General features: G+C 36.3%; 1 protein-coding gene across 1 annotated transcript in view; it reads right to left on the bottom strand.

Moving 5' to 3' along the window:
* GCSAML (germinal center associated signaling and motility like) overlaps window positions 1-11,984 on the bottom strand; it is a 39,296-nt gene extending 27,312 nt beyond the window's left edge. The window contains exons 1-2 of the mRNA XM_077776141.1: window positions 11,906-11,984; window positions 3,926-3,985 (exon numbers count right to left, since the gene is read on the bottom strand). Of these exons, the coding sequence (XP_077632267.1) occupies window positions 3,926-3,985; window positions 11,906-11,934 (89 nt within the window). The 5' untranslated portion in view covers window positions 11,935-11,984. The remainder of the gene's footprint in view (window positions 1-3,925; window positions 3,986-11,905) is intronic.
* Window positions 11,985-15,937: the final 3,953 nt, after the last annotated feature.

Raw genomic sequence — 15,937 nt, 5'->3', positions numbered from 1 at the left:
TCACCTACTTCCATTCAAAGTACTAAGCACAAAGTTGCAAAAGTGAACTAGATAAAATAATTATAATAATAGTAATAATAATAATAATAATAATACAAAGANCAGGAAAACAATTGAAAGAAATGACAAAATATTTAGAGAAATTAAAACAGCACTAAAAGCATCAATATGTAAAATCAATTATTTTTATTTTTATTTTTTTTTAATTTTTAATGTTTTATTATTTCTGAGAGAGGGAGAGAAACAGCGTGAGCAGGGGAGGGTCAGAGAGAGAGGGGGATACAGAATCTGAAACAGGCTCCAGGCTCTGAGCTGGCTGTCAGCACAGAGCCCGACGCGGGGCTCGAACCCACGAACCGTGAGATCATGACCTGAGCCGAAGTCAGATGCTTAACCGACTGAGCCACCCAGGCGCCCCAAATCAATTATTTTTAAAACAAGCCAGCACATATAATGCATGCTTGAAATGAACATTAATTTGTAGAAAAGGAGAATGTAGTGTGGTTAGAGAAAGAAAAATAAAACATAAAGAGATGATGTCAAACATACAGAACTGTTAATCTTAGAGATGAGAAGCACATAAATGAAACAAAAGCATTCAAAGATATACTAATATACCTGAAATAAAGACTTCAATCTGAAAATTGATTTTATGGGGAAAAAAACACAAATCATATGGAACATTGAGATATGCGATCGCTTCTGAACCTTAAGAATAATGATAAAATTCTAAAACATCTATGAGGGAAACATTGTGAAAATAATTCATCAGGGAGGTGAGCTTAAGGTAGTCCAAACTTCCACCTGAAGCCAAACCCACAAAATGGTGAGGAACATAGGGTGACAGGAATTCTATGACTCTCCAAGAAATGAAAATGGGTATTGTCAAATATCTTAGTACTGAGGGGATATAAAACCTATGAGTTCTTTAGGGAAAAGAACAAATCAGAAGATGATTGTAAAACCACATTTCAATATTATAAAATGCAAAGTCATGTTATAAAGAAGTTGTTGAATGATGAACCTAACCTGTTCAGCCAGCTCTGTGGTTGAGGGTCTGGCCATAATTAATCTCATTTGAGTGTTGTTCTTATAAGAAGAGGTGATGTGAATACAGACAGGCATAGAGCAAATATGGTATGAAGACACAGGGAGAATACAGGGACATAACCCAAAGTGAGAAGCCTCAGAAGAGACTAACTCCCCAGCACTTTGATCTTGGATTAGGTTTTTATTTCAAAGCAATTAGAAGAGCAACAGTGAAAAAAATAAGGAAAGCAAAAATAAGAACCTCATAATGATAAAAACAATGACACTGTGACGTTCAGGGGAAAAAAAAAACAGAGATCAGATCAACGGTTGCCAGGAGTTGCCAGTGAAAGGAAGAGTGATTAAAAAATATTCCATATCTTGAGATATGGATGACATGACATGACTATGTTTTTCTAAACTTATCAAACAATTTACCTAAAAAGTGTGAATTTTACTGTACTATTCCTCTATAAACCTATATTTTAAAAAGCCAAATGACTTAAAACAGCTCATACTATCTTTAAGCATATGTTTAAAATACTGAATTAAATGATAATATTCTAGTGAAAATAAGATAACCAAAACTGACTCAGGGAGATATACAGAATAGAACCTTATTCAAAGAACATCATCTTGTCAAACTGGCCAAAAATGAAACTGAATTTAATTCTAGCCCTCGTAAGTCTTATATATATGATTGTAATTGACTTGGGTAGTCAAAATAGTTGAAATCTTCCTCACCAAGATGACTGGTTAAAATTTTGTGTCCCATTCAAAAAATTTGCAGCTACTCTGGAAAACGGTTCGGAGGTTCCTCAAAAAGTTAAACATAAAACTACCCTGGTGATCTAGCAATCACAATTCTAAGTATTTACCCACAGGATACAAAAACACAAATTCAAATGCATATAAACGAATGCATCCTGGTGTTTATAGCAGCATTATCTACAATATCCAAGATATGGAAGCCCAAATATCCATGGAATATTACTCAGGCATAAAAAAGAATGAAATCACTCCATCTTCAATGACATGGATGGAGCTAGAGATTATTATGCTAAGTGAAATAAGTTGATCAGAGAAAGACAAATACCACATGATCTCACTCATATGTGGAATTTAAGAAACAAAACAAATGAGCAAAGGGTAGAGACAGAGAGAGAGACAGAGAGAGAGAGAAAGGCAAACCAAGAAGTAGACTATTAACTAGACAGCAAACTGATGGTTACCAGTGGGGAGGTGATTTGGGGAGGGGGGTGGCTGATATAGATGTAGGGGAATAAATGCCGACTTATCATGATTAACACTGAGTAATCTATAGAATATTGAATCAATATATTGTATGCTTGAAACTAATATAACACTCTATGTTAATTAACTGGAATTAAAATAAAACTAAAAATTGGTTGGGGACACCCTAGAACATTTATTTTTTCTCATTTAATTATTGTCTTTTTAAAATAAAGACTTGCATGTATTTGAAAATGTCAACACTTCAATTCCTTTAAAAGGAAAAATTAAAGAACAGTAGCACAGATCTCATTTCAGACGTGATAAAGCAAAAGCTGAGTTTAAATGACTTTGCGTTGAACATAATGTATTTGTGGCAGCCTGAGAAAAGGATCTTGGTTCGATAACATCACCTCTTCAGCCACACACTGTAACGGGGGGGTTCATTACAATGGCGGCATAGCCACCCCACTGTGTCTACCTTTTTCTCTGTGAAGAGAAAGTAGAGATGAAATACTTGCAGAATGGCTAATTCCTGCAAACATTTCATATCACCAACAAACATGGCCTTCCCCTCAATCTCTCACTCTTTCACTTACAGATAAAGGATCTGTCTCAGAGATAAAAACCCAGTTCATGAGATGCAATGATTAGGCAAGAGGTTGAATGCAAAGATATGAAAATCCCATGGTCAGCAAACAAAGGAGGGTGTTTCTGTGTACTTAAGCTGGGGCAAGATATCAGTGTCCTGATAGGTGTTGTTTTTCCAGTCTTTTTTTTTCCTTTTTTCCTTAGAGTATCTTGTAAAGGCTGGGCAACAGAAACACAATGGCAAGTCAAGCAGTGGCCAGAGTCTAAAAGAGCACATTGAGTATAAAAAGCTAAACTAACAAATACAAGGTTACCGGTTCATAGAAAGGCATAATGCAGTGCAGGAAATCCACTGGGTGTGGACACAATGTTTTCACATCATGTACTTAAGGACATTTTTTGGAGAACAGTGAGAGAGTCAAAATTTCCATGAAGAGATACTTTCAGACACAAGAACAGAAAATAAAAACTATGAGTGCTAAAGGAGCAGTAGTAGTGCACAGTAGGGCACTGAGTTCAGGCTGAACTTGGTGGCTTAAAGAATATGAAGTGACAGCAGAATTCCGGGTGAGGACAGGGAGTGCGGAATGAGAGTACAGAGGTATGCAGGGGTCAATCCTTATAGAACTGTAGTCCCTGGTGAGGAGTTTGGGTTTTATTCTGGATACAGTGGAGAATAATTGAAGGGTCTCAAGGAGAACACATGATGAGACTTATATTTCCCAAAAACTATTCTAAGTGCGAGGAATAAGTTGGAAGTGTGGCCATTGTAAATAGTCAACCAAAAATAAGCATTCTTTATTTCAGTTTTATGTTTGTATATGTGCTTTGTATAACCACGAAGAAATGAAACATGTGCAACAATAACCTATTATTTTTAGAGTCTCCAAATAAGCTTCTTCGAGTCAGCCACTTCTTAGAGGCAATCACCAAAGAAGTCTATCATTCTACCCAGCTGTAAGAAGTCTCAAGTAAGATGTTAGCTCTTGTGAGACAGAGATTCTCAGTCTCTTGTGAGACAGAGGTAAATCTCTGTTTACAGGGGTAAAGCTCTGATATGCTGAGTTCTTACCATTTTCTTTCCACATGTTGGTTTACATTCTTGAGCTTCTTTTGATTGTTTCTCAGGCAACTAGATGGAAACACATAGAAAAGAAGAGATTCTTATCTCCCTTTGAAATGTTTTCACCCCCTTTTCTTGCTTTCCTTACCATTAAAACAAAGCCTGCCTTTTCCTTTTTACAAACTTCTTTGTCCTTTAGAAAGAGCAGGAAGTCACATATATAGAATGTAATTCAGAAATTAATCACAGGGCCCAGGCTTACAATGGGATGAAATGGCTACAGTCTGATCTCTCCCGAGGAGGTGGGAGGGTCCTAAATAGAGAAAGACCCTAACCACAGGAAGGTGTGTCTTCTCCAGGATGTCCAGAGGAGACCAGAAGCTCAGGGGTGTCCATTCCTTTGGAATACTAGCACTATCAACCTTGGCTATCTGATCCAGAGCAAGATTCTCCAAACCTTGCTGTTTGCCCATCCATATACATACAGAACATTATGATCCTCACCTACATTCAAAGACGTTGGTTGTGCATATTACTCTTGATGTTTTCCCACTAATTACCATCTTCTTTACAAGAACCAAACAAGCACTGAGTGATGGAATTGGGTTTATAGGAATCAGTGACTTTCTTGCTTATACAATAGTGAGATACAGACCCATGTCTGTGTTTCAGTTAATCAAATTTTCTACTACACCAGTTGTCCAAATGGTATTTTTTTGAATGGCCTTTTTCTAATATTATCACATCTCAAACATGTGTCTGTTCTCCTGCTTCTATGTAGAAGATTGTATGTAAAATATCCCAGACTATGTGCCTCACTCTTGCTTGCCAACAATATTTGGAGAAGACATTTCCTCAGTGTTCATGTTTAAAAGCTTAATAACATCATCAGATGTGGACTTATTTGGCCAGTAAGCAAAGAATAGAATTTGTTAAATACAAAGTAAGTCAGATTTGTGGAAGAAGGCCCCTTTGTAGAGATGAGTTTTGACATAGAGATTTATGGGTAAATTTAGCCACAAATGGCTAAATGTGAATGTAATAATTACCTAATAGCATAGATTGCAAATCAGGCAAAATTTAATTTCAGTGCCCTATGTGTCCTCTTCTGCTTCCCTAGAGCCTGGTTTCCTCAAGATTCCATTTTTCTATACTGGCCACTGAATAATCTGATAAAATAATTCTTGAGATTGTTAATGATTCACTGACTTACGCTTCTAAGAGATGCTTGTACTTTAAAGTTAAAAAAAAGAACATAAAATCCTTAACATTAGTAAGAACCTAACTGAAATTCCATGTCATTACTGCTGAATGTAAATGAGTACTAAATTCTGCTGTACACTAAATATTTCTTTAATAAAGCAAAATTTAGATCATGTCAGAACAATAGGTGATTTAAAAACATTTGTTGGTTGAATTAAACAATCATGAAAACTAATCATTCAAGCAATAGGTATTAAATGAATCTTAAAATGTATCTTGGTCAAAGTGTTGACATCATAGGTGATTTTTCCATACTTTTTGTGTTTTTTGAAAATTCTTTTTTTAACTTCCCAAATGTTTGGCATAAGTTTAAGACATCATAACTCCATAAAAGAAATCTAAATACAAAAAAAGCAACTATTTTTGCTCTATTTGTTTATCAAGTCAATCAAAAATCAACAATGAACTATCTTAAAATGTACATATGTCAGACACCATAATATAGTAACTAATCCTTATATTAAAGAAGGAAACACATAGAAAATTTCCTAAAACACTCTTTTTTTTTTTTTTTTACATTTTTATTTATTTCTAGGAGAGAGAGAGACAGCGTGAGCAGGGGAGGGTCAGAGAGAGAGGGAGACACAGACTCTGAAATAGGCTCCAGGCTCTGAGCTGGCAGTCAACACAGAGCCCGACGCGGGGCTCGAACCCACAAACCGCAAGATCATGACCCAAGCGAAAGTCGGACGCTTAACCGACTAAGCCACCCAGGCGGCCCCCTAAAACACTCTTAAAATTATAGGGAAGGCTATAGAAGACAATTTTCAGGATACAGATAAAGGGAAATGTGAAAAAAAATGAGCTGTTAAAATACACTCATAAGAAAACAAATGATTGGAAACAGCAAAGTAACCAGATATCTCAAAAACTTGAAAAAAGAAAAAGAAATAAGCAAAGTTATGGAAAGAAATAAATGTGGTAGAAAACCAAATATTAGAAAAGAATAATATTGGCAGGATGAGCAAAAATATGGCAGAATCAATTAAGTAAAAGAAAAGGGAATGAAACAAACATCAAACAAATTTCAGAGAGATGCCTTGGTAACTCAGTCAGTTAAGCATCTGACTCTTGATTTCAGCTCAGGTCATGATCCTAGGGTTGTGAGTTTGAGCCCCACATTCTGTGCTGACAATGTGGAACCTGCTTGGGATTTTCCCTCTCTCCCTCTTTCTCTCTGCCCCTCCTCTGCTCGCTTGCTCACTCTAAATAAATAAATAGATATAGATAGATAATAGATAGATAGATAGATGATAGATAGATTAGATAGATAAAATCAGAATAAGTGCTACAGAGATAAAAACAAAAGTGTGGACTCTTACATAGTAAAATGATGATTTAAAATTGATATTTCAGGAAAACAAAGTGTAAGTGGCGCCTGCGTGGCCCAGTTGGTTGAACTTCCAACTCTTGATTTTGGCCCAGGTCATGATCTCATTACTCATGAGTTTAAGCCCCTAGCCAGGCTCTGCCTTGACAGCACAGAGCTTACTTGGGATTGTCTGTCTCTCTCTCTGTCTGCCCTTCCCTGGTTCATGCTCTCTCTTTCTCTCTGTCTCTCAAAAATAAATAAACATTTTTTAAAAAGGCTTTAAGAATTTCACAGGATTATCTCATTATAATTACTGTATGATGTGGTTGTGATCTTGAAATAAACAAACAGGCAAATGAATGTGGGTTGCACGGTTGGATATACTTATTAATTGGTAATGGGAGATATTTTATTCTAGTAAGCAAAATAAGGGTAATTTCTGTCTAGAGCACTCCTCACTGGTGATTTTTTTTTTATTTAGCCAGAGTAATTTTTTTACATTACAAAACAATTTTCTTTGTCAATTATATCTTAGTAAAGTTGGGGAAAACTATGTGCCTCCTGAGGAAAGTTTACAAACCGCCTATGGAGTATCCCTCTCTGCCGATATCAACTTTGGATTTGATCAAGTATCTAGATATAAACATCAATTTATAATTATAGCTTGTAAGAGGCATATTTGAAACAACATACAAATGTAACCAATAAAATCCAGATAATTTCTTCAACAGATAAATTCTAAGAGGGATAAACAAGAGCAGAAAAAAAATCCTAGAGGTTCAAAGGAACTTTAGACAGCTATCATTTAATTGGAATATACAAATAGCATTTGCATTTTTAAGTTTTTATTTTAATTTCAGTTATGTAACATACAGTATTATATTAATTTCAAATTTACAATATACTAATTCAATGCTTCCATATATCACCTGGTGCTCATTAAAACAAGTGCACTCCTTAATCCCCATGAACTATCTAACCCATCTCTCCCACACACCTCCCCTCTGGTAACATTAGGTTTTTTCCTCTATAATTAAGAGTCTGTTTCTTGCTTTTTCCCTCTCTTATTTTTTCCCGTTGGCTCATTTGTTTTGTTTCTTAAATTACACATATAAATGAAAACAGAGTATTTGTGTTCCTCTGACTTATTTTACTTAGCATAATACTCTCTAGCTCCATCCATGTCATTGCAAATGGCAAGATTTCATTCTTTTTTATGGATGAATAATATTCCGTTGTGTATACATAACACACCTTTATCCATTCATCAATCTATGGACACTGAGATTACCTCTATATCTTAGCTATTGTAAATAATGTTGCTATAAACATAGGGATGCATATATCCCTTTGAATTAGTGTTCTTGTATTACTTGAGTAAATTATTGGTGAACTTTGGAAAGAAATTAGCAGCATTGCTTGGGGGTCATACAATTAAATAAAAGGGGAATAGATAGTTTCCAATAAAATTTCACTAGGGAAATCCCTTCCTGCTTTTCCTGTAGTACTGGATACATTCCTTGGTTTCTTTAATTCCTTATCCTCATGTCCAAAGTAGGGGTAGGAATATTGCCAGATCCTAGATTTAGTTGTGAAGATAAAATGAAACAATGCATGTAAACTAACAAGAACATGGTAAGTGATTAATCAGTGATAACAGTGATAGCTGTTATTTAACTACATTTTTTCAGGTTCTTGAGCTATATAGTGTATTTTGTCTCAAGGAACCACACTCGCAGGAATTATGTGGTTCACAAGGAACTTCATTCAATGAACATTCGTGCTCTCACTCCTGGAAGTAATTACTGACTGCTGACTATTTTATCAAAGCAGTCACAAACTCTTTAAGAGCCAAGTATTTGCATGTGTGTTTTCTTTACCAAGTTTAGAAGTTGTTTAGAATTATTTTCCCTTTAGTTTCAATTTTTTTTGCATTGTGACCAGACACCTGGTGTGGAATAAATGCCCATGTTTTAGAAGGTGTTATTATCAGGGTGCCTGGGTGGCTCAGCTAGTTAAGTGCCCAACTTTTTATTTCAGTTCAGGTCTTGATCTCATGATTTGTGAAATTGAGCCCCACACTGGGCTCTGCTCTGACAGCATCTAGTCTGTTTAGAATACTCTTTCCCTCTCTCTCTGCCTCTCCCCTGCTCTTTTTCTCTACCCTCCTTCTCTCTTTCAAAATAAATAAATATTAAAAAAGAAAATTAAAAAATAAATCTAGAAAGGGTGATAAAAATGGAATGCTCCTTTAAATCTCAGTATTCTGAAGCAGATAATTTTGTCCTCTGCTTCTCTGAAATAAGAATTATACATGCTTTTTCACAACAGCCAGAAAAAAAAATTATAGAAAGTCTCCTTTCCATAGAGCATAAGTACAAGTTTCAGGGATTTTTCAGGTTTTAAAGGCACTGTCATTGTAATCAAAGGATCCACAATCTAAAAGACTTGTATATGTGTAATCATGACACTAGACAGAATTTGTTTAGTATCACAAATGCATATAAACCATTTATAAGTCACAAAAATGTGAAAGGATAATTTCTGGCAGAGATCAGAAAGATGTAACATTTGGCTAAGGCATTGCAGAACGAATATTTTGACAAGGCAAGAAGGTTGAAAATGTACTTTTGAGTATGAGTTCTGATAGCCAGTGCACACAAGCTTAAAATCAAAAGATTAACCAGTGGTCAGATTGTTAAGGATATAAGGTCCATAAAAAATATTTATGGTAGAAAGGGCAGAAAAGTGTACTTAACAAAATTAATTATATGTTCTTTAAATCCTTGCTTTGTGCTAAGTTTTGGGAGACATAGGGACAAAGCAACAATTACCCTTGAGAGATTCCCTAGTAAGTAGAAAGAAGTTGATTAGAGTTTGGCTGCTAAGCCAAGTGGTAGAGGCAATGCCCAAAGTAAGAAGAGAACAAGAAGGGGAGACTTATTAAAACAGAATATATATAAGGCCTTAAGTTCCAAAATAAGTGGTCTACAATTTACATGTTAGGTAGTGGAAAATGGATGTACTCATTGAAACACAGGAGTAATGTAATTAGTGCTTTGCCATGGGCAGATCAATCTAATTGTGTTAAAGAACACAACCCAGTGGTTAAAAGTTACATTAAATGGTGCTCAACATTACTAATCACTAGGGGAATGCATATCAAAACCACTCTCTCAAAACCAATCTCTCTCAAAATAAATAAACTTTAAAAATAATGGACAGAGGATCTGAATAGACATTTTTCCAAAGAAGACATACAGATGGCCAACAGGTATAAGAAAAGATGTTCAACCTTACTAATTAGTGGGGGAATGCAAATCAAAACCATGAGATTATCATCTCACACCTCTTACAATAGCTACCATCAAGAAAAAGATATATCAAAAGGCACCTGGGTGGCTCAGTCGGCTAAGCGTCCAACTTCAGCTCAGGTCATGATCTCACAGTTCATGGGTTCGAGCCCCGAGTCAGGCTGTGTGCTGACATCTCAGAACCTGGAGCCTGTCTTCTGATTCTGTATCTCCCTCTCTTTCTGAGCCTCCCCTGCTCATGCTATCTATATCTCTCCCTCAAAAATAAATAAAACGTTAAAAAAATATTTTAAAAAAAAAGAACAAAGAATAAGAGATATCAAGTTTTGGCAAGGATGTAGAGAAAAGGAAACCCTTTTACACTGTTGGTAAAATGTAAATTAATCTAGCCACTATGGAAAACAATTTTTGAATTAAAAATAGAACTACCACATGATTCAACAATCTTACTTCTGTATATACAACCAAAGGAAATGAAAATAGGGTATCAAAGGGGCTCCTGGGTGGCTCAGTCAGTTAAGCGTCTGACTTCGGCTCAGGTCATGATCTCATGGTCTGTGGATTCGAGCCCCACATCAGGCTCTGTGCTGACAGCTTAAAGCCTGAAGCCTGTTTCAGATTCTGTGTCTCCGTCTCCCTCTGCCTCTCCCCAGCTTGTGCTCTATCTCTCTGTCTCAAAAATAAATTTAAAAGACATTTAAAAAAAAAGAAAGCAGGGTATCAAAGAGATATCTGCACTACAGTGTTTATTGCAAAATTACACTACACTTACAATAGCCAAGATGTGGAAACAACCTAAGTGCCCAGCAATAGACAAATATATAGAGAAGATGTAGCAGATGATGGATGGATAGATGGATAGATAATATATATTTATTATATATATATGTTATATGTTATATATTGTATATATGACATGACCTTGAGGGCATTATGCTAAGTGAAATAAGTCAGACAGAAAAAGACAAATATCCCTTATATGTGCAATTTTAAAAAGCTGAACACATAGAAACAGAGAGTAGAATGGTGGTTACCAGGACTGGAGGTAGGGGAATTAGGGAGATATTATTTAAGGACACAAACTCGCAGTGAGTAGATAAATATGTCCTGGAGATGCAATGCAAAATGTAGTGATTATAATCAACAATATTATATTGTAAATTTCAAATTCGCTAAGGGGCTAGATTTTAACTGTTCCAATCATGAAAAAAGAAATGATAATTTATGTGATGTGATAGAGGTGTTTGCTAACACTATGGCAGTAATCACACTGCAATATACAAATGTATTAAATTAACAACATGTACACTGTAAATGTATACAATGTTACATGTAAATTATATCTTAATTTTAAAGATCTAGTCTTGTTATATAACATAATATAATAAGATTTTGTGGAAGAAGTTAGGGTAAGTTGATAGGAGGGTGGGGTGCTAAAGACAATCCTCTAAGATTAAGCAGGATAATGCCGATTATCCATATCTATTCTACAACTTCAAAGGTATTCAAAGATAAGGAAGAATAAAATCACCAAGAAAAGGCACTACTTAAATCAAAAGCATTTGAGTACATTATTTTGCATCCATAATTTTCAAGAACCTGACTGCTTATTCTCATACAGATAGACCCCAAGAAGTTGATGAATTGGAGGATAAATCTCACACCCAAATGAGGTTAGAAAGGTGCAGAAAGATTCAAGTGACTACAAACCAGGGTTCCTGGATAAAATGCAGAATGCACGGTCAAATTTGAATTTCAGATAAACAACAGATAATTTGTTTAGTATAAGTATGACCCATGCAATAATGTTCTAAATATTGGATAAGATGTATTTACACAAACAAAAGTTTCTATTTTTTGCCAACTTGACTTGGCATCCTGTATTTTTATTTTCTAAATCTGGCAACCTACCATGGTTCCAAAGTAAGGCAAAAGAAGGAGTGAGTAAACTGAGGCAGAAAGGGGTCACTGTGCATTCTTAAAGAATGTTGTTCTCAGGTACACACCTCTTAAAGCAAACTCTCATCATTTCAAATGCATACACCCAGTCTCCTTTTCCCTCTTCTTCCAAGAAACAGCCCTGCCTAGAGCCAGACTCACCTGAGTTCTCTCAGGAGAGAATTCCCCATTCTCTCACTGTGACTCTGTTTTTCAGCTCCTGAGTTTCACTCCACTTTCGACAACAATGGGCACAGTTTGAGCAGGACGTTGCATCTGAGCACTGGCTTGTGCTGTCACTAACAGTGAGCTGCTAACCGACAGGCATGGTAGAGAAGGCAGGAACCGTTCTGAAGGGGAGGGGGAAAGGAAGACATGTGTGTAAAAAAATCAGGTTGAAACATGAAGGAATAAACCTAACATTCTAGGTTCACTTTGCTTTCAAGGAAATTTCAGGATTGGAGAATCAAAAGGGTAGGAGTTTTCCTATTCTATTTTCTGAGAATCCAGAATACCAATATTTTGTCCTCTTCTAAACACACAAAAAGAAAGTATCTTGTAAGGAAAGTTGAAAACAAAGTTAGAAATGAAATTTTATTGCTCCTCAGGTTGTAAAAATTAAATCAAACATAAATGCCTTTCCTAAGAGGTCTGATACTTCAAAAAAATAAAAAGGGAAAAAAGAGAGAAAAGGTAAAAATAGAAGAGCACTGATGGGTTTTTTTGTTATAATCTACCGTTTTATTATAGATTTTTTTTTTACAAATAGTTTATTGTCAAGTTGGTTTCCATATAACACCCAGTGCTCATCCCCACAAGTGCCCCTGATGTTATTCAAGCTAGGTAAAGGAGCAGTTGTGCTTCTTCCTGTTGTTGTTCCAAGGCTAGTATTGCAATAGGGAAGGAAAAGGGCCTGAGAGACCCATATCTACCATCAGGTCCCCCACTTCCTCCCCTACACCACCCAGCAGAGCCACAGAGCACAAGCTGGCCTCAGTGATAATTTCCAGGCAGGCGATTAGCTAACTGCTGACCCTGAGCTGTTGCTGTTGGGGGAATTAAGTAGTTTATTCACAATATCTGTCACCCAACAAAGTGCAAAACAGATAACAACTTCAGCGTTTATCCAACAAGAAATGGATTGGCTGACTTCAGAATTATATGCTCATCTATCCCAAAGTGTTTGGTTTTTTTTAAATCATATGATGATACCAAGTCTGAGGAAGTTTGTTACTGCTACCCATAAGCAGAGTTCAAGGGTCTCGAATGCTTTACAGTCATTTCTAAATGTTGTATTACTATTTTATGTTTCAATCATAGCATGAGAAAAATGTATTTGAAGCAGGACTGTCACACACCGCATCCTGGGGTTATGCTTTACCGAAATTATATTTGAGAACTTATGCACCAAATCCCATTTCCCAAACTTTAACATTTTACCAATCTTCAGAGGACTCTTAAATGAAAATTCTGATTCTGTCAAACTGGGTGCAACATTCTGCCATTATAACAAGCTGCTGGTCATGCCGGTCTGGCAGTTCCTTTGAGTAGCTAGACACAGGCCAATGATTCCAAGTGTTGTGCCAGACCAACAGCATCAGCACAACCTAAAGTCATTAGAAATACAAATTCTCAGGTGTGCCTGAGTAGCTCAGTTGGTTAAGTGCCCAGCTCTTGATGTCAGCTCAGGTCTTGATCTCAGGGTCTTTTGTTCAAGCTCCATGCTCTGTAGAGCCTACTTAAACAAACAAACAAAAAACCAGTCTTTCTCCTGTATTACTTAGAAATAAAGTCATTAATCCACAAATACTTAATTACGTAGGTTCCTGTTGGGTCACAGATGCTAACTGATAGAGATGTGGTTCCATAAAAAGCCACTTTTACTCCCCTTTCTGCCCACACAAGGGTGAATCTATCTGGAAAAGGACAAGACATTAATTCTACTACCAATGTCTAATCAGTGGACATCCTGTACCTCGTGTTCTTCTTCTGTGGAATAGATAGGATATAAGGAAGTGAGTTTCAGTGAACTGTGTTCTGTGCTGATGTTGTCAGTGACTATTCATTAAGCACAACAGACATGGACAGTATCCAACTTCATTTGGACTTTCATGCCATGCGGAAGAGACAGCAGTCCTTTCAACACCAGTGCCTCAACTTGCCCACCTGCTGCAGGTCACTTATATCTCTTAGCAGTGCTCTCTGTTAATATATCCCCTACCTGCTTGCTCTTCTGTTTGATCTCTTTACTTGGTCTTCTATCTACCAACAAGTTCAGTTTTCCTTATCAGAAAAAGACATAAAATACTGTCCAGTGACTCTGATAGAGAACCATCATCTCAGCTTGGTCTTTTTTTTTTATATATAGTTTTATTTATGTTTTGAGAGAGAGACAGACAGAGCATGGGCTGGATAGGGGCAGATAGAGAGAGGGAGACACAGAATCTGAAATAGACTCCAGACTCTGAGCTGCCAGCACAGAACCCGATGCGAGGCTCGAATCCACGAACTGCGAGATCATGACCTGAGCCGAAGTCAGACTCCCAACCGACTGGGCCACTCAGGTGCCCCTCAGTTTGGCCTTTTAAATTCAGGCACTTAATTACATGTATCGTTCTTATTATTAAATTATTATATGCTTGGTGTAGAAAATCTAGAAAATACAAATTAGGGAAAAAAAAAAAACCTTTAAGGGATCCAGTATCACTTAAACCAGAAATCAAACTACCCAGCAAGAATTCCATGTATATTTTAGTATATATTTGCATGTTTGTTCTGCGAACACCCTGTTTTAAAATTTCCAAAAAGAGGGGCTCCCAGGTGACTCAGTACATTGAGCATCTGACTCTTGTTTTGGCTCAGGTCATGATTTCACGATTTTGTGAGTTCGAGCCATCATTAGGCTCTGTCCCGGCATCATGGAGCCTGCTTCTCCCCCTCTCTCTGCTACTCCCCTCACACTGTCTCTGTCTATCTCAAAATAAAAATAAATAAATAAATAAATAAATAAAACATATTTTTAAAATTTCAGTAGCGCATGGGTGGCTCAGTCGGTTAAGCATCCAAGTTGGTCTCATGAGTTTGAGCCCCGTGTAAGGCTTTGTGCTGACAGCTCAGAGCCTGGAGCCTGTTTCAGATTCTGTGTCCCTCTCTTTCTCTGCCCCTCTCCTTCTCACACTCTTTCTCTCTCTGTCTCAAAAATAAATAAACATTTTAAAAAATGAATTTTTAAAAAAATTCCAAAATGGGATCCTCTATTGCATGTGTCTTTCCAAACCATTGAACAGATTTTCAAAGACCATTTTTCCCCTTTATTTAAGTATAATTGAAATATTAAAAAACAGAATATATGGCGCACCTGGGTGGGTCAGTCAGTTAGGTGTCCAAGTCGAGTTTGTCCAGGTCATGATCTCATGGTTCATGGGATTGAGCCCCCCGACAAGTGCTGATCTGATGGCACATAGTGTGCTTGGGGTTCTCTCTCTCTCTCTCTCTCTGCTCTCCCCTGCTCATGCTGTCTCTCTCCCTCAAAATAAATAAATAAACATCAAAAAATTGAATATAATTAATGTATACACTTTGGTTAGTTTGGCTATATATACATAGTCATGATAATACCATCATCACAATCAATGTAATAAGCATATATATCACCTCCAAAAGTAGTTTCCTTATATTCTTTTGGGCTCTCTGTGTGTGTGTGTTAAAAATACTTAACATGAGTTATATTATTTTAACAAATCTTTAAGTTTTTAAGTGTGCTTTTGTTCCTTTACTTTCTCCTGTTAAGATGGTATATAAGCTCTCATATTTTACTGCTCCATTAGAAATTCACTTCCTTTCTGTGATACCCTATGAATGTAAAACTAAAAATTAATAAATGTGTATGCTTTGTCTCCTGTTAATCTGTCTGTTGTCAGTTTAATTCACAAGATCCCAGGAACCAAGTTTTTACTAAAGCTTTTATTAAGTTTTATCTAAAGTTTTTCCTCCCTTACAATTGCTCGGTTGATGATGATGATGATTATGATTGCTTTGTGCTTAATTATATAATTGTATATAATTGTATACAATTGTATATAATTATATACAATTATATAATTGGCTTCATTGGTCCTCATCAGGAATTTGTTGGGAATGTACCTTGGTGGTCACAAAATATTTGCAAATGTAGAAGAAAATTTTTTCCTATTA

Source organism: Crocuta crocuta, unplaced genomic scaffold (assembly GCF_008692635.1).
Source record: "Crocuta crocuta isolate KB4526 unplaced genomic scaffold, BGI_CrCroc_1.0 scaffold441, whole genome shotgun sequence".
NCBI lineage: Eukaryota > Metazoa > Chordata > Mammalia > Carnivora > Hyaenidae > Crocuta > Crocuta crocuta.
This window is presented reverse-complemented; position numbering and strand designations above follow the sequence as displayed.